The sequence below is a fragment of the Papio anubis genome, chromosome 4 (assembly GCF_008728515.1).
Source record: "Papio anubis isolate 15944 chromosome 4, Panubis1.0, whole genome shotgun sequence".
Classification (NCBI taxonomy): domain Eukaryota; kingdom Metazoa; phylum Chordata; class Mammalia; order Primates; family Cercopithecidae; genus Papio; species Papio anubis.
The window spans coordinates 104,215,267-104,240,981 of record NC_044979.1 but is presented as its reverse complement, the minus strand read 5'-3'; the positions used below and the strand labels follow the sequence as shown (position 1 = coordinate 104,240,981).

Below are 25,715 nucleotides of genomic sequence, written 5' to 3'. Positions count from 1 at the left end.
AGAGAAGTAACCCATTGGTACTGGTTAAACTCAAGAAAGTCAAATTTTCAAAGAAACTTTTCAAGTGCTGACATACTTAGAATAAATTGGAGTAAAGAAAATGAATTTCTCAAACAAGGTTCGCAGCAGGCATCTGGTATGGAGGAAGTTTTAATCTTGAGGCAGAAATCATAACTAGTTCATCTTTGTTCTCCCTCGGAGCCTAACTGGTACCCACAGGCAGTGAGAACTCAGTAACTGTTCACTGAGCTAACATCTTTTTACTATCTTATTTATTATACTAGTCGAGAAACCTGAGAAAGTACAACAAATTAATAGGAGAGCTGTTGGATGACCCAGAGAATTAAACAAGGTAGAAGTTCATATCTCAATTGTGATGATTAATTTTTACATGTCAATTAGACTGGGTCATAGGTGCCCGATAGTTGGTTAAATATTATTCTGGGTATTTATCTGAGGTTGTGTTTGGATATTATGAACATTTAAATTGGTAGACTGAGTAAAGCAGTTTGTTCTTCCTAATGGCTGTGGGCCTCATACAGTCAATTAAAGACAAAAAAGTTGACCTTTCCCTGAGTAAGAGAGAATTCCTCCTGCCTGCCTATCTTCCAACTGAGACACTGGCTTTTTGCTGCCTTTGAACTTGAACTGAAACACTAGCTCTGCCTGGGTCTTGTGAGCCTGGTGGTCTTTGGACTGGGACTATGACATCAGCTCTCCTGGGTCTCAAGCCTTCAGACTCAGACTGAAATTATACCATCAGTCCTCCTGGGTCTCCAGCTCACCAGCTCATCCTGCTGATCTCAGAACTTGTCAGACTCCATGGTTGTATAAGCTAATTCCTTACAATAAATCTCTTTTATACACATATACACATATCATATTGGTCCCGTTTCTCTGGAGCCTCCATCTCAAAATCATCCTCCAACCACTTCCATGACCATCCACTCTCTTGCAAGAAATATTGTAGGCTTAGACTAAGAATAAAGCACCTGGTAGCCTATGTTAGGGTGAAAATTAGACCTATGTGCTTTCTATTTCCTGTGTAAATACTTAAGAAAAACATACAGACAGAAAAATGTAGTCCAAAAAGTCTCATTTTCTCCATTCTCATCATCAAAATCCATGCTAAAGTTTACAGGGATACACTAAAGGGACTTGTAGGAACATGGAGCATCCACCCTTAAGTAAGAGAGCCAACAGCAATCACATGCTCTGTATGTCACTCCGTATGTCATAATGCTTTCCAGCATTGTGAAGAACACTGCCCAGTAAGATTGGTGACCAAGAGAAGACAGTGAAATAAAATTAACATGGAAACTGTGTGACCTCAGCCAGTGGGCTGTGGGCTCCAGGAATGAGTTGACTTCACAATGAGGGAACAATTCATGAGACTGGTTCCACATGCCTCCTTAGCTTATCTAAGGTTATGATGCAAGTCTATTTCTACTGAGCCAGGTTCATTTCACAACACTGAAAAAAACAGAAGTGTACAACCCCCATGTAGGTCTAATCTGCAAGGGATCAAACAATCTCCATTAACCCGTCAATAGCACTGTTAATAATTGGACTTCTGGAATCAATGCAGGCGTCTCACTGGGTATTAATATTTTCAAATCTGTACCAAGTCTTGCAGATCCACATGGTAATCTGAAAAGGTATTTATTTGTTTTGTTTTGTGCTATTCCCTATACTCAACACTGGCAAATGAGTATACATGCATAGCATTTTTAAAAATTGTACTAAGTACTTTAAATATATATCTCACATAAGGTTACAATTATGAGGTGGATATTAGGTTATATGCATTTTATAGATAGGGAGATTGACGTCAAGAACATTTAAACCATACTTTTAGGTACATACAGTAATGATGAAGCCAGTATTTGAGCCCAAATGATTTGACAATAAGTCCTCATTCTAGCCATTACACCAGACCTCAACACACCAAAAAACCCAATACATAGAGCACCAAACCTCATATGTCACACAGCCTCTACCAGATAAGGAACTGACATGACATGAAATAAAAAGCAGTCTCATTAGAGAAACAATCCTAAAACATAGACAGCTGCCCTAGATTTATTTTTTAAAGACCAGAACACAGAAGAGAGGAGAAAAACACCTGGGCCTGAGTTGGTGTCAGATTTCTATTTTACTTCCGAAAAAAAACCTAAATCGAAATCCAAATTACATAACGCTCCAAATGACTCGCTTAGCCAGTTGCCTTTGTTCCAATTTGGTCCCTGGAGGATGTCAGCCAGAGCTACTCTCTGAGGTTTGGCAGAAATTAAAAAATCTGAGAGAATTAGCATTCTAACGTCCAGAGGATACAGTGACAAATTAGTTTGCAAATGCTCTTCAGTTAATAAGCTCATCCAAATTGGCATCTCCCCATTGAGATTAAGACGCTGTGTGCTGAGTTGCCACACCCATAGTTTCTGTATGCTAAAAACAATTCTATAAAGAAAAGATTTATTCTAATTCTGATTAACTTCTCCTGCATTAAATCAACTACTGGAAGTGGGCAATGCCAGGAACTCACACTAGGAGACGTGAAATACAAATGTGATCTAGTGCTCATCCTTGTGGCATTTACACCCTCTGGTTGAGGAGATGGGAAATAAGCCAAAGAAAGGACAGCAACAGAGGACCAAAATTCTGATTAAAGACCACACAAGAAGCTAGACAGTTTGGTTAACAAGCAAATCAGTGGAGTGGTCTATTCACAATTCACGTAGGAGCTCAGAAGAAAAGAAAAAGCATGTGTGATTGATGAACAGGAAAGACAGCACAAACATCATGAAATTGAGCTAGATATGGAAAGGTGGGTAGGATTTGGAAAGATAAAAAAGAATATTCTAGAAAAAATGGCCTGAGGCACAACAGAGGACGTTATACTCAAAGCCTGTCAGCCTGACTGGACCAGAGGTTTGAGAAAGGAAGACTTTATTTGAACAGGTAGGCAGGGTAGAGAGTAGAGCAAACCTTAGATGTCAAGCTAAAGAATTTGAAATTTTGCCTTGCAAGTAAGGTGGGCCACTTAAGGTTTCTGACGGAAGGCCCAAAGAGCCTAAGGCAGCACGTGCGTGTGGCACTCGCCAGGCAGAGGTTGGGAGCAGACAGAATCTGGCAAACCGGACAGCTTAGGAGTCTATAGCTATAGAGCAGGCTTGGGGGAGTAAGGTCCTCAGACTATTGAGAAGTGAGAATGGCAAGGAGAGAAGGAGAGCAATGCTGGCTGAGCCCTGTCTACATGCAGGGCACCATGCCTCCATGCTCCACATTCATTTTCTCATTGGGGTTGAACAATCACCCAGAGTGTAGCTCTTATTCATCTCATTTTACAAACAAGGAAAGTCAGGGAAGTTATTCAAATGTATGACCTGCAAATGGAAGAAAAGCGATATGTGCACTTCGGATAAATCAATGGAGTTGGTAACTAGTTGAAGAGGGTATGAAAGGCAGGATGAAGTCAATCATGCCTAATTATGCCTATAAGGTTTCAAACAGTAAAAGACTGAAGGTCTTTCCTAATTAAAAATATGAACCCAACAAGAGCACATTGGATATGTAGAGTCCCCTTTCTAGGCTAGCTGTTTGCCCTGGAAGTGTCTGGAGTGTACTCCTAGTAGAGCTACACAGATCACATTCTGTTTACTCCCACTCAGGACTGAGTCAAGCTCCTAACTTGGCATAAGGCTTGCACATCTAGTCTTGTGTGGCACAAGTGTTGTCTTGCTAAGGATCAACAATACCATCTGGAAGACAGGCTTTGAAGGCTGAGACATTTAAGGCCTGAGTATTAATCCAATCCTTATTTACCTAGAATAGACTGGGCCACCTTGGGAAAATGGGAAAATCTGATTGTTTTATTCCAGTGGTCCAGTAAAGGGCATCAATGAGCATTGTTTCAATGCTCCTCCAACTCTTGGGCCATGTTAGTTTGAATGAAGATGTGTCCCCAGTGCAAATGGAAAATAGTTAACTTACTTCAAGGCAAAATGGATATGTTAGAAAGAACACAGCTACCTTTCTTAATTGGAACTGTGAAGTAAATATACACTTGTACATTAAATTGTCTCATAGTCAAAAAGTCAAAAAGGGACTAACTTCATCCTCGCTAAGGAATCCACCTATCAAAAATTATTCCATTCTCCATTGGAAAAATAACAAGACTTGTGAGTCAAAGATCCAACTGTTCTCATCAATGTGGAGTCCAGATATCCCTGATTGGCCCTCTATGGTGAACTTGGTTTCCAAGAATCACCATGATTGACTTTGACAGCCCCTCAGGTGCTTTTAGTTTTCTTCCAACGTCATCTAGGGGGAAGAAGAACAAAACCCAAATTGAACCTGTCTTCTTAGACCTTTCTTAAGGAAGTCCAGAGCAGAACATGAAGGCATGTATGATTCCACTGGCACGTTCACAACCTGTTGCCAGCCTCTGCTGATGTACAGGAATGTGTTTAGAATTCATGCAACATGATGGCCCTGACAGCTCCCATTGTGCATGCCATGCTTCAAATTGTGATTCTTCAGTGAGATGAGATACAAAGGACAAGCAGTTAGCAGCAACATGACTCTACCTAACGCACTCACAAATAGCCCAGAGCATGCAGACATACTGGTTTACAGCATCACTTGCCTTCTCCTCCCCAGAGACCAGGTACTCCCTACCCTCACATACACCACACATTCCTAGTCAATTGTTTCTATATTGAAGGCAATTTCTGTTTAAAATAAATCCAGAAGACAGATCATTGAAAATAAGCAAGTAAAACTACATATATGGAGTAAGGAACATCTCTGGGAATCCTTTAGCTCTGAAAACAGACAAGAGTCATTTCTTCACATTCCCCTTCCTCAACTGAAATGTGTTTCTGAACACATTTCACACCAATCTGTCAGGTTAGGAGATCCATGATGGTGCCATCTCATGTCCTTTCTCTCACCCAAGCAATGGACAGAGGGGAGGCCAGTTTGTTACCAGAGGCCAGGTAGTTAAGCATGTCTAAGAACAGAATGTGTCTGAGCTCATTTGGGGGCTTTACCAGCCACCATGCCACACCCATGTTTCAACCCTAGAGTCAGACCTTTTGGTTGGATTGAATCACATTTTTCTTTTTCAGAGGTGATTCTAGAAATTTCTAGAAAAAAATGAGAAAGTGGCCCTGAGCTCAGTAAAGCTGCAATCCAAGTGTCCTAAAAGGAGAGGTGTACAAAAATGCCAAAAAAATAGAAAAACCATGAACATTGCTCGACAAGTCCCAAGGTTTAAACACCCTGCAATCATTGTCATGCAGCCAAAGTTAGAATTCATTTCAACACAACTCGCTGTGTCTTTGTTGAGCATCTCCTCTGACTTCCTCCAGCATACGCTGGGGTGTGTTGGGAGGGGGAGGAACATAAACATGAATGACAAATGGCTTCTTTCCTCAAGAGCTTATCTCTCTTGAGGGAAGCTGTCATAGAGGGGAATCATGGTAGTATATCTAAGGCCAAATGGAATTAGTGCATAAAACAGAATAACCGAAGCATTAGAGAGAAACGGGGGACGACTCATCAATTTTAGCTGGAGAAAAGGCTTCTAGAAAGAAATAGTCCTTAGCCTGGGCTGGAACAGGGAGAAGCAAGGAACAGGAGTCCAAGCAAATGACAAAAGACATAAACAAAGGCATGTCCAGTGGAAAGCACCAAGTACATTTGGGGATTGCTAGCCTGGATGGAGTACAATGTGGGTAAAAATGGGCAAATCTTAAAACGCAAGTTATTGCCAGATACCATGGGGCGTTGAAGGCCATGCTCAGTAGTGTGAACTTGATCTAACAAAGAGAGTCACTAAGGGCTTCTGAACATGGAGAGGATACACTGGGCTTCACAGGTGGCCGCTGCACCTCCAGGGTGAGATTGACCCTGAGGAAGATTTGTTCTCTGTTTTCGTTTCCGATTCATTCTCTCCAAGGTCACAAGAGGCCTCCCTTTCCAGCAGCCCTTCAAACCTGTAAACATGCTCCCCTGATGCTACCCTTGTATTTTAATCAGACTTACTTGTTCACATCTTTCTCTTCTTTAAAGAGAAGCTATTTTAAAAATCTATGTGCTTCCAAGACCTTTTCCCAGGCAAAATTCAATAACAATCCCCTTCCCCGTCTGCCTCAAGGAGGAATGGGAGAAATGGCTGAGCTTCAAGTGTATATGATGCTAGGGGAGTCACCTGGAGTTTAAATTAGGAGGAAAACAATCTTCACTCGGATTTAGCTAGAAAGGAAATCAGACTGGGCATCAAGAGGCAGAAACTGGAAAACAGAGGGTCAATGTGTCGCTCCCCCTGTAGAATACCAGGTTTCAAAACATATGGTTACAGGAAACATCTAGACCCTCCTGATAAATGTGATGCCTACTGAAGTTTGACAGCCACAGGTCTAAACGGACCTGGGAACAGAAGTGCCAGGTCCACTTAAAGCCTAGCACTAGCTTTTCAATAGTTGGACATTAACTGAAAATAAGAGCACAGCTCATTCTCTCTACACCCATGTTTGTTCCATCATATTTCAAATCCCTGTTCCCAGATGTGCTGCTCATGTCTCCTAGGAGTTTCTCTTCTTCCTCACGGTAAAATCCAGTGCCCTTCTCACAGCCTGTAAAGCCCTGTATCTGCCCTTCCACTCTCCCCACAGATCCTTCAGTGCCAGATACAGTGGCCCTTTGTATTTTTCAAACTCTCCAAGTGCTTTGTGCTCTGCTCAGAAAGCACTTTTTCCAAACTTGAGCATGGCACACTCCCTCACTTCCTCCAGATCTCAGCTCACAGCGCACCTTATCCGAGAGGGCCTCCCTGATCGTACTGTGCAAAACAGCCTCCAGAACCCAGCTTTGCTCTCCATCTCTTCCCCTGCTGTGTTTCTTTGTGGCAATCACCTCATATATTACATATGTGTAATGTACATATGTGTAATCACCTACATATATTACATTATTGTTATTCATCCACACCCCCACTCTAAGTTAGGAGGGTCCAAACTCAGCCCTGAGCCTAGCAGAGTGCCTGGTTAAGAGAGGTCACTCCTCTCATACTGGCAGGAGTTGTGGTTAAATAAGAGTGTCACAAACACTCTGGAATAAGGAGAAAGGGAAATATCCATTCTCCTCTCTTCAAGTAAGAGTCTCTAGAATGGCCTTGGGAAGAACACCTCTTTTCCACTCTATGTATGTGGTTAGGAGGGGCCTTGATTGGTCTAAATCAGTGGTTCTCAAAGTGTGCTCCCCAGACCAGCAGCAGCGTCACCCACCTCCATCCTGCTAAATCAGAAACTCTGGGGGTGGGGCCAGTGATTTGCGTCTTCACAGACCCTCCTAATGAATGTGATACCGGCGGAAGTTTGACCACCATAGGTCTAAATGGAGCAACTCATTTTATTTCCCCAACTAGGGTGATTGGTTTAGAAATGGTGACAGCCCCAGTCAGAACCAACCAGGAGCAGGAGGTTTGCCGGGGTTTCTGGGAGAAAAGACTCGCTCAGTTGTCTGATTTCTCCAAAGCTATAACCACGAGGAACTGGGAGGAGGATCATGACCCCACCTGAAACTAGAGCCAATGCAGAGGAAGCTGTAGCAAAAAAAAGAAAAAAAAAAAATGGAGAAAAGGCAAACCTGGGGGACCTCATGGAAACCTCGAATCAAGTCATGTGTGAAGTGAAATTTGCCCTGGCGTTTCAGTTACGTAAGTCAATTAATTTTCATTTTTATAAATGAAATGTGTTACAACTTTAACCACTTTAATGGGTTTTCTTCATAGGCAACTAGAAAAAGATCTAATTAATACAAGGTGGGTAAAAGTATATATTGCAGCCAAATAGGACACAAGGGATGCCACCAAAGTGCAAAGGAAAGTGACATTGCCACACTAATACGTAGGCGCCTGTTGTACACTGCCCTGAGCTGTGACTCTCCACCACCTGAGGGGGTCCTGGGCCTGAGGCTGATATGGCAAGGGCCTCTTACCCAATCCTGAAGACAGCCTGTGGAAGAAAATGGATGGCTACATGGACCAGCATGGCAGGAAGTCGGTCACGATTCCCAAGAACTGAAGGACAGAGCCCATGAATCGGAGAACAGGGATGAAAGGGTCCAGGAGGGAAACGAAAGGCCAAATTCTTGAGCCACCAATGCCGGGGCTGCCCTTCACTGGCCTCTTGTAGCTCAAGGTCTGTGAAGGACCAAGGACAAAGCAGACACAAGTGACCTTACAACTCATAACTATGAGCAATTTCACTGATTAGTGCACAATTTTCTTGCCTTATTTCTTCATCATCCATTGATTATTTAAAAATTCTGTTAAGATATTTTCCATCTGATATAACTAATGAAGAAGGATGTCAGTGACACACAGGTGACAGTCCATGAACAGGTGAAATGCCTTTTGCAGAAATGAGGGGTGCTGTGGGCCTGAGACTGGTGTGCCTTTGCTTCCTGCAGGAACACACATCTGTTGAACATTAGAATCACATTCCATCTATTCCACAAAACAGTTACCTGGACTCCTTTCTCCTGCATGGGAAAAAATGTCGTGATGCTTCTATTAAAATATAGATAATTAAAAGTGTCAATGTGATCCCAAGCCTTAAGTGGAAGCATTTGGACTAAACTATTCGACAACACAGACTAGGCCAGACTGGAAATGGAGAAGACCAACCCAGCACTGCTCAAACTTCAGTGTGTACAAAGATCATGTCCAGACCTTGTCAAATTTGCAGATTCTGATCAGGGGGCCTGGGGTGGGGCCTGGGAGTCTGTATTTCTAACAAGCTAATGATGCTGCAGGTCCAAGGGTGGTAATATGAATAATAAGGGTCTAAACCTCATGCCAGTGTGGTGACATTACGGAATGTGCGCTGGGGAGTGTGGATATGTCTGAGCATGTGTGTCTCTGTGTGTGTACACGGGTAGCAAGTGTATCTTCCTCACCCCAGATGTATTCTGCAAAGGAACATGGCCCTGACTCTAAGCTTATCATAGCAAGTCAAATAAACTAGAACAGTTATTGGAACCTGAGGCCACTGCACCAGATATAATGATTCCAGTAATATGGAATCCCTTTGAGAGCAAAGAGAAAATCCACTTTAAAACTCCACAAGAGGGATTTGTCTTCAGGGGAAAAATGATTTGACCCATCACATGAATGAATCATTGACAGGTGAGATTCTGTGAAATCAACCTTATATGCTGGAAGAGTACAGCACAGGAAGCATACAGAGCCTTTGGGGCACGTGCACAGGCGGCAGAAGGGGCTGGCTGCGTCAGCACTTAGGAGGTGCACGAATGCAGTACAACACTCCCTGGCCAGACCCCTTCCTCTTGCCTCTGAGCCAACTGCCTCCTACCTATCCTTTTTAGCTCAGCCCAGATGTCATTTTCTCATGGAGGGCTTTCCCTGATTCATCTGCTTTTCCCCTCCCCACACACATACACATAGTAGGTCTGACCCTCTTGTATACAATCTTCTTACACAACAATTTTTTTTCCTTCTCAGCATACATATCATAGCATAGATACATGTTTATTTCTGAGGATATTGGTTGAATGTCTTCCTCATTCACTGGACTATAAACTCCATGAAGACAGGAACCATGCTGTTTATCTCACCCTGTAACACTAACACAGAGCACAGTGCCTAGCATTTAACAGGGCTCAACAAATATTTACATAAGAGTTGAAGAGAGAGAGGGAAGGAGGAAGAAAACACAATTTCTTGACCTGGTGTCCACTGACCTGCACCCCAGGCAGAGAATCCCCTGTTGTATGCAAAGTTAGGAGTGCATTTTTCTGGGAAAAGGAGGCTCAGCTGTCTCAGAATCTCAAAAAACCAAATACTGATATAACAAAAAAACAAAACTGTGGCTTCTCAAAAGTTAAGAATCACCGAGTTGCTAATATCACATCAATTGAGAACATCTTAAGCAAGATGTGAAAAAAAAATCAGTTTCTTTCTTTAGAAATTGTTGCTAAGCGGTCCTTGAAAACAAAAGATGAAAAGGGAAGAAACAGTTTACAAGTACATGACATTGGAATTAAAAATCCTAATTCCATGATGAATTCAGTCTTCTATAGCAGGATCAGACATGAATGTGTATTATCTTTAGAATTAATACTGTGGACCAGAAAAGACAATGTGAGTAGAGAATGGCCACCATTTGGAAATCCATAAATTTCTCCTTAGAAGATGGATGAAATTGGTTTATTTAAAATTCAATCAACATAAACCACAGCATATTATTTCCAAATAATTTTGACAATTTTGTCAAAATAGAACTAAACAGAAAATTTTGCTGAAAAGACAAAAATCTTTTACAAGAAAAAAAATCCTTCAAAATAAAAATGCATTATAGCACAAGAAACATTTGCAAATTTCCAGTGTTTTAGCATAGTTTAGAAAACACAGAAAATTTGGGGGTGAGGATGGCTTGCCAGCAAGAACTATTACCACATTATGGTGGTAATGGTCAATGGTCAAAAGCACAAGTTCTGCCCGGATCAAAATCCTGGCTCTGCCTCTTTCTTGCTTAGTTACCCTGGACAAAGCTGGTAACTCCTGTAGCTCAGTTTCCTCATCCACATGGGGAACAACACCTGCAGGGAAAGCACTTAGCTGCTGCCAGGCACATAGTGAGCACTCAAAAGTGTAAGCTCTTACTCCTGGCCTTATTATTGTACTGTCCATTATTATTGGCACTGGAATACATAGCAGGCTTCCCAGACTTCCAGGCACATTGAACAATCAATGCCAGCTAACATGATTGTCATTACCTCCTGTTATCAAAGGCAATGGGCTCATTATAGCAATATAGCCCTCTGTTTTCAGACATCTGATCTTTTTTTCTCTAGAAGTAAATACCAACCTCAGCTTTCCTGCAGTCCTTAGTTGCTACGTATGTCAATAAATCCTACTAGTGGCCACAAAACTACGGGTCAGTATCTGCTTAATATCCTTCCTCCCTGGCTTTGATCACAAAGACAAAATGAAGACTTCAATTTCCTGGTTTCCTCTTCATATGGAAAAGCTTTCAGGGGTTCTAAAAGGTCTTCTGGCCCAAGTTCTTTGAGCAGTTCAAATGCATCTACCTTCACGCTCGCAGATGGGCCATTTGCTGGGGATACAATGAAGAAACCAGCTCACCCTCTCTCTCTCTCTCTCTCTCTCTCTCTCTCCTTTAAACTCCAAACACTAGGTAAGATGGTAAGGATCATAAAGAACAACTCTTTCATGTTAAAAGAATTATTAATTCCAGTATCGTCACCAGATTTCCCCATTTCCTTGCAAATCATATATTTCCCTACTCTCTGTGCCCATTGACCAGACTCTTTAAAAGCCTGAAGCCAGTAAAAAGGAAGCAGATTTTTACAGATACATCCTGTTGGCTGTTCTCGGCTTATGGGCCTGTACTCTTGGCTGCGGGCCTCTCCCTCCTGTGCATGGTGGGAGAGGATTTGGGCAGTTCTGCACAGGAATACTGGACTTCATTTCTGTCCAGCAACAAAGTTCATTGTATCCAGTGTTTTCTCCTCCCTCCCTTACTGGGTCCTGGGAAATTCATCTAAAAGTTACCAGGGTGCTTCCCCACACTGGCCTCTCTACAGAAAGCATCTCAGTGACCAGGAGAACTTTGACTCTGGATTCTAATTCTGGCTTCTCATATGACCCAGCCAAGCAAGTCCAGCACTTCCTCTGGGCATGACTTCATGCACGAGGAGGCAGTAAAACCAGTGCCCTTTTTCTTCCAAAAAAAAAAAAAAAATCAGGAGTATATTTTAAACTACTACAGGTCAAGAAAATGCCACTGAGCTCAAATCACCACTTGGGTCTATCTAGGTGGGCATAAGATTAGCTCCTAGCCCTTTTAACCAGGGACCCACTTTGGATTCTTGTTTCTAATATTTAGGAATTGATTGTACAAAAGAAACCTAAGCCCTGTTCATTCAAAGACTCAAAAAAAGTCTTTGAGTGAACAGGGACTCAGAAAATTAAGTCCCCTTGATGACCCAAAGGAATCTGGGGACCCGCATGATCCTGGACTGGTTCTTATAATTTCCTCACCTGGCACAATGGTTCTCAAGATGTAGTTCCTGAACCCCAGCATCAACCTGGGAACTTGTTAGAAATGCAAATTTTCAAGCCCCACCTAGACCCACTGAATCAGCTCTGTAGGTGATTCCATTTCATGCTAAAGCTTGAGAACTATGGACCTAACACATAGACTATGTAATAGGTATAATAAACTACTTCAGAAGTAAATGAATGATGAGCACATGAAGAGTCATGAGCTTTATTGAACCCCTGCTCAGTATAACCTGCCCATAGTTAATGGTGGAAAGCACGGCAGCATGCCCCCTCCATGTTTGGTGAATGCTGGTGCATGAAACTGTAGTAATTTGGCCTCTGCCTTTGCTTTCTAATTCATTGTCCACACACCCTGAAGTCTGTGGCACCACCCCACAGAATAGTCTCTCAGCTGCCTGTGCCAGGCTCTCCCTGGCCTCCATGGCTGTGAACATGAAGTCTTCTGTGGCTGGAATCTTTTCCTTTGTTCTCTTCCCCAGCCTCCTACTCCTCTTTTTGTCCACCCCTACATATGCTTTTGGTTTCAGCCTCGAAGTCACCTCCTCCAGGAAGCCAGCCCCCTGGCAGAGTACGTTTCTCATAGCATCCAGCATATCCTCTATCCGAAAACACAACCCTCTCTCTCCACATCCCTGTTAACTCGTTTTGCTCATTCATTAACCTGCCCTGCAAGCTCTGTGAGCTAGAGGACTCCTTTCTCATTCCCTGGAGGACTCCTTTCCAATTCCAGCACCTTGAACAGTGCCTGGTGTCATTATTTAATCAATCAGTCACGACTGTAAAAGAATCTACGCTCTTTTTTGGTAATGGGTAATATGTGCCTATTTTAATTTATTATTGATTGATTTCATTGACTCCCAGACATGAATAATTGACCATTAATCTAGAAAAGATGCCTTTGGATACATGAATATAATTTTCTCAGCACTTTCTTCCTTAATAAAACTGCCAACCCCCAAGTTTTTTTTTTTTTTTAATGTGTACCCTCCTGAATATTTGGTGTCAGCTACACAACTGCTCTATCTCTGTGTGCAAGCGGCATGGACAGTGCAGCAGCACTGCTGCTCCTTTTACTTGCCAAGTCAGAAGAAAAATGAGACTGAGTCTCAGATTTCCACATAAACAGAGTACAATGTGTTGGAGTGTCCAGGAATGCAAAAGCCTCCAGTCCTATTTCATATTTGCAAATGCCCCCATCAATTTTAATTTTTGCCAACTTGATTGGGAAACGGACAGAGTCCTGGACGGCCGTCAAACCCAGCACAGCTCTGAGCCCGAGCCCAAAGCCCTGATACTGCTCCCCAAATAGCACAGAGGCCAGTGTGCCTTCTCTGAGAGGCCCCTGCTGCTGCCAGAACACCGGCTGATTTCACAAGATGCTGTGCCTGCCCATGTTGTTTCACTGAGTCATGATGCTGGCCTCACAACGCATCAAAGCTCCAACCAATCTGTATGTGGTCTGATGGAAACCAGCCCACACAGGGCTGCCTCTGAGGCACCCACCCCAGGTCCTCTTGCTTGCAAGGAGTTCTGGCACCCAGGTGGATATCCTGATTTTTCAAAGGGCAACCTGAAACCACAGCACTCAGTCCTGTTCTCACAAGAGCCACGAGACCTTGCTGGTGATGTGACCAGGAGAAAGAAACACCTTAGTCATTCCATCTGGGATTTACAAGGGAAACCTCATTCAGCCTCATGAGAACCTGTTGGGTGAAGATATTATCTCTATTTCATAATGAAAAAAAAATGGAAATTCAGAAGTGTTAGATCCTTTGCCAATGACCACTGTCACTTACTCTCCAACTTGTTCCAGAAAGGATTTAAGTCAGCTTACAAAACTACATGAAGAATAAAATAAGATGAAATGTGAATGAGAGGAAAGAAACAGGAAAGATAAAAATAAAACCAGGCTTGAGGTTGATTTTTTAAAAAATCATGCCTGGAAATTCTGTATATTGGATAGAAATGGGTCATAAACTTGGCTCTGAGCTGTCTGATAACTCCTGTGAAAAGCGAAAAAATACAGCTCATGTCCTCAAGGTCTTTCACTTTTCTCATAGGAGAGAACTTTGAGTCTTCTTTCAGAATCTTTCACTACTTCGTTTGCATACAAAATGAACTAACATTATTTTCTCCACCCAATGACGAGAAGGCAGTAAGGCAAAGGGAAGCTAAAATAAAAAGACAGAAGCTTAAAGATAGAAATACCAAGGAGATCTCAGAAGTCCCTTCCCTTTCAAGGGTTTCCTAGGAAAGGTGGTCCTAACTGCAACTGACACCCCAACATTAACTTTGAATTATCACATAAAATTAAATTATACTCATATTACTGTTTACAAAGGCAAGAAAGATGGACATCAAAAAAGTTAAAATTTGCCATGTATTTCTTCTTTTCCTACAGCCTGAATTCTACCCCTACAAACAACAAAACAAGACACCTGAGCTCCTTCTCAGCCTCCACCCTGTAAAGCACACTGAGGAGGAGTTGATTATTTCTCAACTTCAGAGTTGTATATTCATCTTATGGAATTAATTATCCTTTCTGCACCTTCCCCTTCAGTTCAGTCTTATCTATTGAAATAATTTATGAAAAGCACATTATGGAAATTTTAACTCATTCCAAAGTGTTTGTTTTTGTTTGTTTGTTTCATTTTAGGAAACTATCAATTTCTGCACAGAACTGGAAGAAGTTATTCCGAATGAGTCTAGCAATGACCATGTAAAATAAAGAAGGAAACCTCTTCAAATACTGGCACCAGATGACAAAGGATGTTCTGAAGGTAAACACCACACAGAACAGGCTTCCATAACAAAATTATATTAGTAATGAAATTGACCTTGACTGAGCATTTGCTCTGTACCAGGCCTGGATGAGTGCCTCATCTGGAACGACTGATGCAATCCTCACACAAACCCTCATAGCAATGGGGTAGGTCTTCTCAGCACCCCCTTTTACACATGGCAGAATTATCAGGAGGTTCAATGGGTGAACTCGCCTGCCCAACAGCAAGGGCTTGCAAGTTAAGGAGCTCAGAAGTTGACCGAGGCAGTCTGGTTGCAAAGCCTGCTAGACACCTGTGCCACACTCATTCATACCATTATACTGATTCTTTTCTAAAAGCAGCAGTCACGGTGGCCTTCAAACAGGCCTTGTCCTGTCCAGTGTGGAACCTGCTGCTCCCCTGTCTGCCTCCTCACTGGCTCTTCCCAGAGGGCATGTTCCACTCAAGGGAGAGCTCCTCACACAATCTTTTCTTGTCCACCTACCTCACCGGCCACCCCCAGGCCTACCCTGTCACACTCCCCTATTCCCTCCATTACGCTTCTTGCAGTCAGGAATGGCCTTATTTCTCATGCATAGCTGCCCGCACTAGGTAATGATTTTCTGAAGGAAGAGCTTTGTCTCTCTTGTTAAGTCCCAAATCGCCATGCCTACAACAGAACCTAGCATGTAGCAGGTGTTCAGCTGAAAGCTGTAAAAAGGAGTGAATAAAATAACTGATAAACTCCTCCTCTGAGAGCTCATGGCAGAGCAGGATATTTGGAAACCTGAGTGGACAGCGATAGAAGTGTGCACACTCTGACTGTTATCTGATGGAGCCCCCAGACCAGGTGTGCCTGTCAGGCTAGCTGCTCCGCGGCACGGGTGGCCTGGAATGAGTCCCTTCCCCTCTCAGTGCCTCAATTAGCTCCACGGTAAAATGAGGCAAACACTACTCATGTCAGTTTCATTCTCATGCATGCAAAGGTCTTTATACCCATAAGTAATGAAAATATGATTAAGTTACACCATTCTGCCTCCTGCTTACTAAGAAGTAATCAAGAAGTTCCCTAAGCAGCCAAGAGAGATGCTACAAAATAATTAGTGTTTTACCTGCTACAGTGACACTCATTCAAATCTGTGCTCAAAAGCGTCCTCTAATTGCATCTCAGATGTAATTTTCTGAGGAGAAACACTATAAAAATTCCAGGATGTTTATGCTTAAAATAAACTTAAAGCTAAACATATAAAATCAAATTAAAATGGCATTTAACCTTGAGCTAGGAAGGTTATGCAATAAAGAATTAACCTTGCTCAAAAAGAGTCTGGTCTTGCCCTCTGCCTTTGGCCTCAAAGAGACAATCTTTAAGCCCCTGGAATGTCCTGCCTGACAGGAGTGTGTTTTTTGCCTGAGGCATCTGGTCACTAGAAAGTCTAACAATAGGACTGAGTATGAGGCTTTGGGCTATGCAATAACATTTCCAACATCTAGAGAAATTGAAGACCACAACCATTAGCACATTACACCTCTAAGAGGGGCTAGAAGATAAGGTCATCCATGCAGGTGGCATGTGATTGGGTTCCAATAAAAACTCTGAACACCAAAGGCTTAGCATTACTGGTTGGCAATACCCAGTGGATATTGCAGACAAGAGGAGTTAATGCCAGCCCATGATGCCATGAGCTGAGGACAGCAGAAGCTCCATGTTTAGACATCTCTTGATTCTGCCTTATGTATCTCTTTTGATTTTGATCTATATCCTTTTCCTATAATATAAATATAAATCACACCCATGAGTATTACCACTTGAGTTCCTTCTAGCAAATTCCTGACCTGAGAGTGCTCTGGGATCATCTCTAAACTTGTGGTGTCAGAAGTGAGAGTAGTCCTGTGTGGACTGTGCTCTAACTTTGAAGTTGGTTAACTGTACAGTTGACCCAATCTCTACACAAAGGTTAATCTATCTATTGAGATATGAACAGTTTTCTATGTTTTCTCTTTTTAAAGAAACAGTATTTGTCTTTCTTCAAGATGAAAAATTAAACATAAGAGGATTTTAGACTTGGATAAAAGGATGTTCCATACATTCTCATACCTTTCTGAGTGAACTCGTGTCTTTCTTTTTACTTTGGCTCCAAGAAAACGGGACTGACTAGATTTTGAAGCTAAAATCCAGGTAGCTAGAAAGCTATTTAAGATCCTTGTTTTGGGTGACTTGGATGGATCAAACAGGAAAAAGCCTACTTGTGGGTGAGATGGAGAAGAACAAATGAAAGATTGAAGGGAAATCACCATAAAGCTTTGAGTCTAGCCTGACAGAAGGCTCAGAGCCAATGACAAGGCACAAGAGATGTGACTACTAGGCAAATCGCTGAGTGACACCAGGGTAGAGGATTAATCACCCCATTGGAGGTCCAGTTGTTATAACACCATACAAGAGGCTAGTTTGAGGTCCTCAGACAAACAGAGAGGTCAGGGCAGAAACATCTGTGGATGCAAGTATTTCATAAGAAGATGACAAGCCCAAACACTACCTGAGGGATAGAAGATGAACCAGGGGGTTCAAGAGACTTGTGAATTATAAATAGGCAGAGGTGGATGGAGAGATTCAGAAGGGTCATCTTGCCTGCCAGTGGGAGTCGCAAATAGACTTGTGCAATAAGAAGTGCTCACAGCATTTGGAGCATCAAAGGTGGACCAAAGACTCTACTCACTCTGACCAGTTTATTACATGAAAAGACAGAAGTGTGCACACTTTGACTGTAAGTGTATAATTGTGCATGGGGATAAAGACCTAAGATGAACTCAGAATTGGGAATAGCAAAAGTCACAAGGAGATCAGAGAGGATGCCAGTGAGAGGCAGGCTAAGAGGAGCAGCCCTTCTAGGGGTGGTACTGGGTGAAATACAAAAAGGGTCAAAAAAGAAGAGGCTCCCATTCCCCAGAGAACTTACAATCTGATGCTGAAGAAATAAGAAGCAGTGCAACATAGAACATGGGTTAAATGATAATGAGCACAATTGGAATAACTAAAAAAAAACTAAAGAGCATTTTCCAAAGTCTAGGATGAAACTGGAGCTGTGTCTTCAGCTTAATTCATGCCTGAGGTTGCATTTTTAAAAATTTTTTCAGTCAGACCTTGGTGATGACCTTGAGCAGTAGGATATAAATAATTCCAACATGCTTAGCGTTCCAAAAATGGAACACTAGGCATAATAGGGTTAAGTCAATGTAGAAAGTGAAGGCATCTTAGGGAGGCAGGAGAATGACATGAATTCAGAAGCAGGGATGTTCATTGTGTATTCAGATACAGTGAAGAAAAAACAGACTTTTAAGGGCTGAAGTATAAGTGCTGCAACTGCGGTGTCTACTGCCACCTGGTGTCAGCATACCTTAATTATGAATTCAGAGTGCCCTAACAGTTGAGTCCGCTAAGGAAAAATAAAAGTAATGTCACTCTTTAAAATAAAACATCTCATTCGATTTAGGACCCTAGTTCTAATGGCAGTTCTTGACAAGTCATTAAAAGATGTAAACAAAAATGTTTTCAAGCATGTTTTTCTTTGAAGTAGGGGAAATTGACTTGATTTTATAGAATAGCATTTAGCTTTATTTGATTTTTCTCATACACAAACACATAAAGTCTGTACCCTTTGCCTGTATTTTCTATTGCTTTATAATAAGTGATCAGTTTCCTTTGTAAGAACACACAAAGTCGGTCATTCAGGAAGTCTGTGATCTCCCCCTGGAAGCAAGCCACTGGCAGTCCCAGGATCCCAGTATATCCAACACCAAGGTCCTGTCCGAGTTCCAGTGCTCTCCTGCACGACCTCCCACCTCCTACCTCCCAGTACCTCAACAGGAAAGGACACATCTGTGAATCCTCTGGCATGACTTCAATTCCTTACAGCTGTAAAAACCACTGCATGGAAGGAAAAGAACATTTCCTAGACTGGGAATCCCCAGACACTTTCCCAAACTGAACAAGTGAACAGGGCTTTCGCTCTGGTGAATGATACCCCATCAAGGAGAGTGCAGAGAGGAAAACACTCCTGAGATGATTGTGGTCTCTAAATGTCTGGGCTTCACTGCACTTCACATTCATTTTTCTGACTTCTCTGAAATGCAGTCCTGCCCTGACTTAAGAGTTCTGCTTTCTGGGAAAGTTATACTTACTTGCAAAAATTTCTTCCAAGATGTGAGTCTGAGTTAGAGAAAAAGCCTGTTGCTGGTATTTCATAGGCACAAGGAATAAAAGGTCATTTCTTTCCCCAGTTTGGCCCATGAAGCACTAGCTCATCTCCTGGCCTCTCTTTGTGCCCCAGGCTGCCCAAGGCTGGTCCTATCCTGTGGCCTAAGCCCACAGCGGGAAGGTAGGTTTGATAGTGACTGCTAAGGATCTCCAGAGAGCCTTTGTGGTGGGAGCTTGCCTATCCCTCTTGGATTGCTCAGTTGGCATCTGGGTCATGAAGGGAGAAGGCACATGAGGTTGGAGGAGAGAGATGAAGATGAGATGAAAAAGGAGAAAGGAAGACAAGAACACACCCAACACTTTTTCTCTTTGAGGTAGCCAACATTTGAATCCAAATATAATCTACACAACTTCACGTTAAGTTTTCCAGGTGGGTACACAATACACTGCTTCTCTAGCTCCTGGAAATTTCTCTGCAATGCACTAATAAAGGAAAATGCAAAAAATTATTAAACAGGTTATCTAATTTGAGAAGTCAATTAGCAAAGCTAAGACTTGAGACGTGTTATCAATGTATTTAGTTAAAACTTTTCTGCAGTTTGTAACTAAATTATTTTGCACCCAAACATATTCAGTTAGTTAATTAAAGCAAGCTATGCTGATTGAAAAGAACTTAATTATATATTGAATTTTTATGCCAAATTAGCCAAAATGGGTCAAATTGATTTGTGAAATTAAAATAAAAAAAAAACCCAAAACAGGAAAAATAAAGAAATATTGATTACTATGCAGTTATTTCTCATTCATTTACAGAGTGGTAGTTTTTCAAGTACTTATACAATGGACAGTTTACTATTAAAAATGTTAAATTGAGTAAAAGACCAAAATAAAATAGGAGTTATAAACCACAGACATTGCAGGGCTGGCATGGTGGCTCACACCTGTAATCCCAGCACTTTGGGAGGCTGAGGCAGGCAGATAACCTGGTGTCAGGAATTCGAGACCAGCCTGGCCAACATGGCGAAAACCCATCTCTACTAAAAATACAAAAACTAGCCGGGCGTGGTGGTAGGCACCTATAAATCCCAGCTACTTGGGAGGCTGAGGCAGGAGCCTCATTCGAATCTGTGGGGCAGAGGTTGCAGCGAGCCGAGATTGCACCACTGCACTCCAGCTTGGGCGACAGAGCGAGACTCTGTCTCAAAAAATAAATAAATAAAATAAAATTAACCATAGACATTTCAAAAGCAAAACCTAATTCAGAGAAACTGTCATTATTATTTTGACCTTATAAGAAGCACTATTTTGACCTTATAAGAAGCACTATCTCATAATTATCATAGAATTTGCCCTGTGGAATTTGTTATAAGATTAAGGAAACCCAAAATGGGTAATATTTTCTCAGAAAAATATACTCTATTTGCATTCTCTCTTCCCTCTGTTACAAGACAGTGGTGCTCAGAAAGTTATTTGGGTGTGTTATGCTACTTCATTCTTCGTCCTTAAAGGAAAATACAGGTATTTTTGGGAGAATGGAGGGGAAAATAAAATAAATCAAATTCCAATGCAATTTATATATATGGCCATCCATGATATCAAGGCAAGTCTTGTCAGTCCTGTAAGGACTCAAAAAATGTGTCACAGCCACAGATCTGACTATACTTTTGGGTTCATTTTAGAAATTCCACCAATGATATCAAATGTATAGGCAAAAGTTTACATGTGTGGGATGTCATATGATAGATGATTTTACCTTACTTTTTCAACATTATTTACAAGTACAATGAACACATGACATTCTCATGAGACAAAGAACAATAGTTTTTAAACAATTGCAATGCAATTGTCACTTACACTACCTGGAGGAGGTGTCACAAAAGAGAAACAGTTCATTTTGAGATTGTTCCACAGATTCATCAGTGGGAATTTATCGAATCAGTCCTCCATGATGACATCAGGAGAAGATGTGGACAATCAGAAAGGTAAACAGCCAATCCAGGGGTGAGTTTCTCCACAGAAAGGAAGGGACACAGGACAGCAGCACGCTCTGTGCCAGGACTACCGTGTGCCAGTGCTGCACCACCCACTGGCCTCAGTCCTCAGAGGAGCAATCTTGCCAGGTAGTTACTGTGTATCAGCTCTTTCGATAAAGGATCTTGAACTCAGCTAGCCACCAGGGCACACTGCTAACAGTGGCAGAGCTGGACTGGAGTCTAGCTTGCTGTCCCCTTCCCCACGGCTCATTCTCAGTCCATTGCTCCATAAAGTCTCCTACAAACCCTGAGGTTAGGTCCTTTCTGGAGCTCCCCTGAGAAGAGAATATCTTTCCATGTTGCACCTTGTTTATTTTCTTCTCCTGCCACACATATACTTGGAAATAAGGGGGAGAAACAGGATCTGGCCAACACTGGCCACTCTACCTTTAAGATTCATGAAGGTGCATCCTCCTGTTGGACTGTGAGATCACCAGCAGAGGGCGACACAGGCAGAATTGCCCAGCTCTCCTTCCGCAGGTCCTCTGCCCTTTCCAGGAAGAAGCGGCCCACTGTGGAAGGGCACTTTACCATGACACCATGACACTGATCAGGAGAGCACAAGCCCGCTTCCCACCACATCCTGGCCTCTAAATCTCCATGCACAAGGATCCCAAGAACATTCTTATGAGCTACCCAACTCAGGGCATCAAGCCCTTTTCATAGATAAGCATCCTCCATCGTAGCTGCTGTAGAATCATTAAGGGCAGAAGGGGAGCATTTGCCTGGCCACCTAAGGAATCCAATGCTCTTTATTCGTAAATATCCAAGTCATCATTCGTAACTTCTGTTGAAGCGCTCATGATATTTCTGTTGCAGTCCAGAAATCATAACACTAAATAAATCACCAAAGACAAAATATATAGACATTCAAAAAAGGAACTAATCTCTGCAGACCTGCTCTCCAATTTTTGTTTTCAATACATTCCTTTGAAATGGGATAAAAATCAAAGGTGTAGGCTGCTGGGCCCTGGGAGAAGCACAGCCTTTCCATTCTATTTTAAGCAGAGAAGGGTCCAATCCAAATTTGCAAACAGGATAGAGGAGCTTCCAAAAGAGACCTTACTCTTCTTTATTACTTAATTAATCATGGAAGAAATGATGGCAACAATTACAGAGCACTGACTATGTGCAGGCATTGTGCTAAGCACATACATTCATGTTCATAATCTTACTGAATCTGGATGGTGACTCTTCAAGGTAGGTTCTTTTATTATCCCCACTTCATAGATAAGTAAGCTGAGGTTTAGACAGCTTAGGTCATTGTTTTAGGTTGCATAGCTGGGCTGGATTTTGAGCCCTGGGGCACCGTAAAGTTCTTAATTGCTATATTCTACTGCTTTCCATCAGACCTGCAAGTGAAGGTTTTTAGATTCCAAATAAAGCCAGATTTGTCTATCTAGCTGCTTAACTCACTGCAAAGTCTCACGTTAAGATCCCTCAGTTTCACTAGACAAGACGTCAGTCTAGGGGTGGTGCAGAGAGGAGACAGAAGGGAACCCAGAGAATTCAAATTATAACGGGAAAATGGCTTGAAGGAGCTAAACCCATGACTTGGAGCCAAATGGTTTGGCACATGCAGCCATGTTTGGGGATTTGTGATGACAGGGACAGTCTTTTTTCCACCCCACTTCGAGCCGCCTTTATAGAACTTTATCTTTTATGTCCAAAGATCAAATAAAAAAAATCATATTTAATGAGAACTAGGGGAAATAAACTGGTGGCAATTAAAGAGCAAAAATAACCTCTCTGTGGCTTCAGACCACAGGAGTTTTCTAATTTTAAGAGGCACAGGCAAATCACTTAAACAAGGCCTTTTGGGCTGTGTTCATCTCGTGTTTCCTCCCGCACCCACAGTGGTTAAAGTTATAGGCAGCCATAGCTCTTGAACCCATGGAATTGTGTAGTAAATGGAAGTACACCCAGGCCAGACTCATCAGCTCAAAAACGCAACCTTGCAGTGCGGAAGTCAAATCCAACTCTCCTTTGTAACCAGTTGCTTTGCGTGGTAGGGGGTTAAAAAGAGTTAGAAAAGATCATGGAGTCCTGATTCTTAATAAGACTCCTTTCTCCCTCCATCCTCAAGCCCTGTTTCTATTGTCATCTGACTCTGGACATGAAGTCTCACAGTTGGCCAAGATCCAAAGAATTCTCATTTTGCTTCCTTATTTTCCACATGCACATTTGATTTGGGCTAGACCATAAGGCAGACCTAAACTGTTCCTCAGGTAGAATAACCAGACTCATTCAAACCCCCAAAGGCAGCCGAGTGACTTGAGATTCCATTTAGGGGAACCAGCTCTGTCCTGTACTACTGTGGTTTAGGCCAGAATTTGGGAAGCCCTCCTCAATCTTAGAGTTAAGCTAACACCTGGAAAAACCCTGCAGTGTAGCCAGCTTTCCAGTAAACTGCAGACCTATGAAAGCATGGAATTGCCTGGAGGACATCGCTCTGAAATACTTCTTGGAATTTCCCGATTTGGGACATGGAATAGAGCTGACTCAAGACGAGATCAGTTGCTGAACAGCAAAAAGATGTCTACCCTGGGTTTTGAGCTTTGTCCTGCACAACAAGAGATTTCATACACCATGTTCCAAGGTCAAGACTATTATTGGTCTGCAACCCAAACCCATCCCCCAGAACACTGTACTTACCGGTAGAAAGTGGCGTAGTCCACAGTCGAATGGCAGGTCTGAAACTCCCAGGATTTGAGCTTCTGGCATTCTCGATGGGCCCGGAGCTTTACCTTGACTGTCCCTTGACAAAGTTCAGGCACTGGCTTTCTCTGAGGTCTGTTGCAGAACTCATTGGATTCCACCCTCCAAGACTCAGCAAAGTCATCCACATCAAACTTGAAGTTTCCATCTCCACCAATTAAGTCATCACGTTTATGTCCATTGTAGTTGCCACAAAGACCACAGAGCTTGCCCTTGAGATGCGGGGCAGCCATGACTTCTACAAAACTGTCTCCATCCCAAGATATTTCCAAACCTAGAGGAGGAGGAGAGGAAAAGGAAATCAACCTCTCATTAAGGCACTAATAATTCCCAAATGTATACACCCTTACACCGAACATATGATTGACTGTCTTCCAACAAGGAGCACCAAGGGTTGGTCCAAATTCTTGGTTACCTCTTAATCTCACTATAGTGAGTAATGTGTGAAATTATAGGAGTCATTTGCTGGTTGGAGCTTAGAATTTCTAAACAGTATAAAGTTTGTCCTGATAACATCTTATGTACCCCTGGTTTGACCTATAGATGACTATCCCTTGATCATCCTACTCTAGGGTTTATATTTTTCCCTTTACCTAAAGTAATCATGTTGATCCAAATCATGCCTTCATTTATCTAACGACTACTACAATGTGCAAATGGAAAAAAAAAAAAAAAAAGATGATTTTTTTAATGCAATTATTTGCAGCCAGAAATTCCACCATGTAATTATTCCCCCAATGCCAAAGGAAAATTTCCAAATCGCTTCCCATAATGAGAATATTAAAGCAATCAATATATAGTTCCTGAATATATCCTCTTCAAAGGCAACACTGGTATAATGAGAACATTTGCTCCCTCATTATTTTACAACCATTCCTGAAGCATGGACCCTGTTTGATTAACATTTCTTGGGGTTTGGGGTTGAGTCGTTGTAAAACCCTTCCAACTGCTATCCCTCAGGCTTCCATTCTGGGTTTGCTCAAAAGCTTCAACGTTTCAGGTGGTGGTAGAGGCTATTAGGCCATGGGCAAGAGTTCTTCTTGTGCATACATCAGCAGGCCAGCACTGCAGGTTCATCAAGGAAACTCTCTTTACTCCAGAATGTAGAGAACTTAGGCCCTTCTTGGTCTGCTAAGCTGACTATCTAAAATGTTGAAGAAATTGTCTGAAAGTATGCATATACCTCCAGACATGCTGGCCCAACACTTCCAGGAGCCACACTGGCCAATGACCCTTCTGAATGGTGGAATTTTTATGTCACAGGTAGAACAGCCATGTTATGCTGTCACAGAACATAGATACATCTGACTAGAAGGTCAAGAAGAAATGTTGTCATATCCACTCTGACACTGTGTGTGAAGACACCACCCGTAAGAGAAAGGAGAAGCTTTCATGAAGAGTCTTCTGAGGCTCAACCCAAAACAAATGACAAACTTTTCTAGCCAGAGTTTTTATGTCTCAAATGTGTGTTTTCTTACTGTTCTGGCAACATCCTGGCAGTGCCTGAGTCTCCCCAGTGAATGGGTGAACTCTGTACCAGTGAATGCAAGTGGCCACCTGTGGCATGGACACGAGGAAACATCTAGAGTGGATCAAGGTGTATTTCGGCCCTGGGACTTCTCTTATTCACTCTCTGTCTCCAAAGAATGGCACCCACAGAGGAAACCTCTTTTTAACAGAATGGTCTCTGTCCACTTACCCCAATGTGTCCACGTGTTTTGTTTGTTTGTTTGTTTGTTTGTTTTTTAGACAGTCTCGCCCTGTCGCCTAGGCTGGACAGTCTCACCCTGTCGCCTAGGCTGGAGTGCAGTGGTGCAATCTCAGCTAACTGCAACCTCCGCTTCCAGGATTCAAGTAATTCTCCTGCCTCAGCCTCCTGAATAGCTGGGACT

At 42.3% G+C, this 25,715-nt stretch overlaps 1 protein-coding gene across 3 annotated transcripts in view; it reads right to left on the bottom strand.

The window, feature by feature from the left end:
• Window positions 1–25,715, bottom strand: part of BMPER (BMP binding endothelial regulator) — a 243,831-nt gene that overhangs the window by 42,939 nt on the left and 175,177 nt on the right. For all 3 annotated transcript variants that reach the window (XM_009203122.2, XM_009203124.2, XM_009203123.3), the window contains one exon: window positions 23,761–24,097. In XM_009203122.2, coding sequence (XP_009201386.1) covers window positions 23,761–24,097 — 337 coding nt within the window. The remainder of the gene's footprint in view (window positions 1–23,760; window positions 24,098–25,715) is intronic.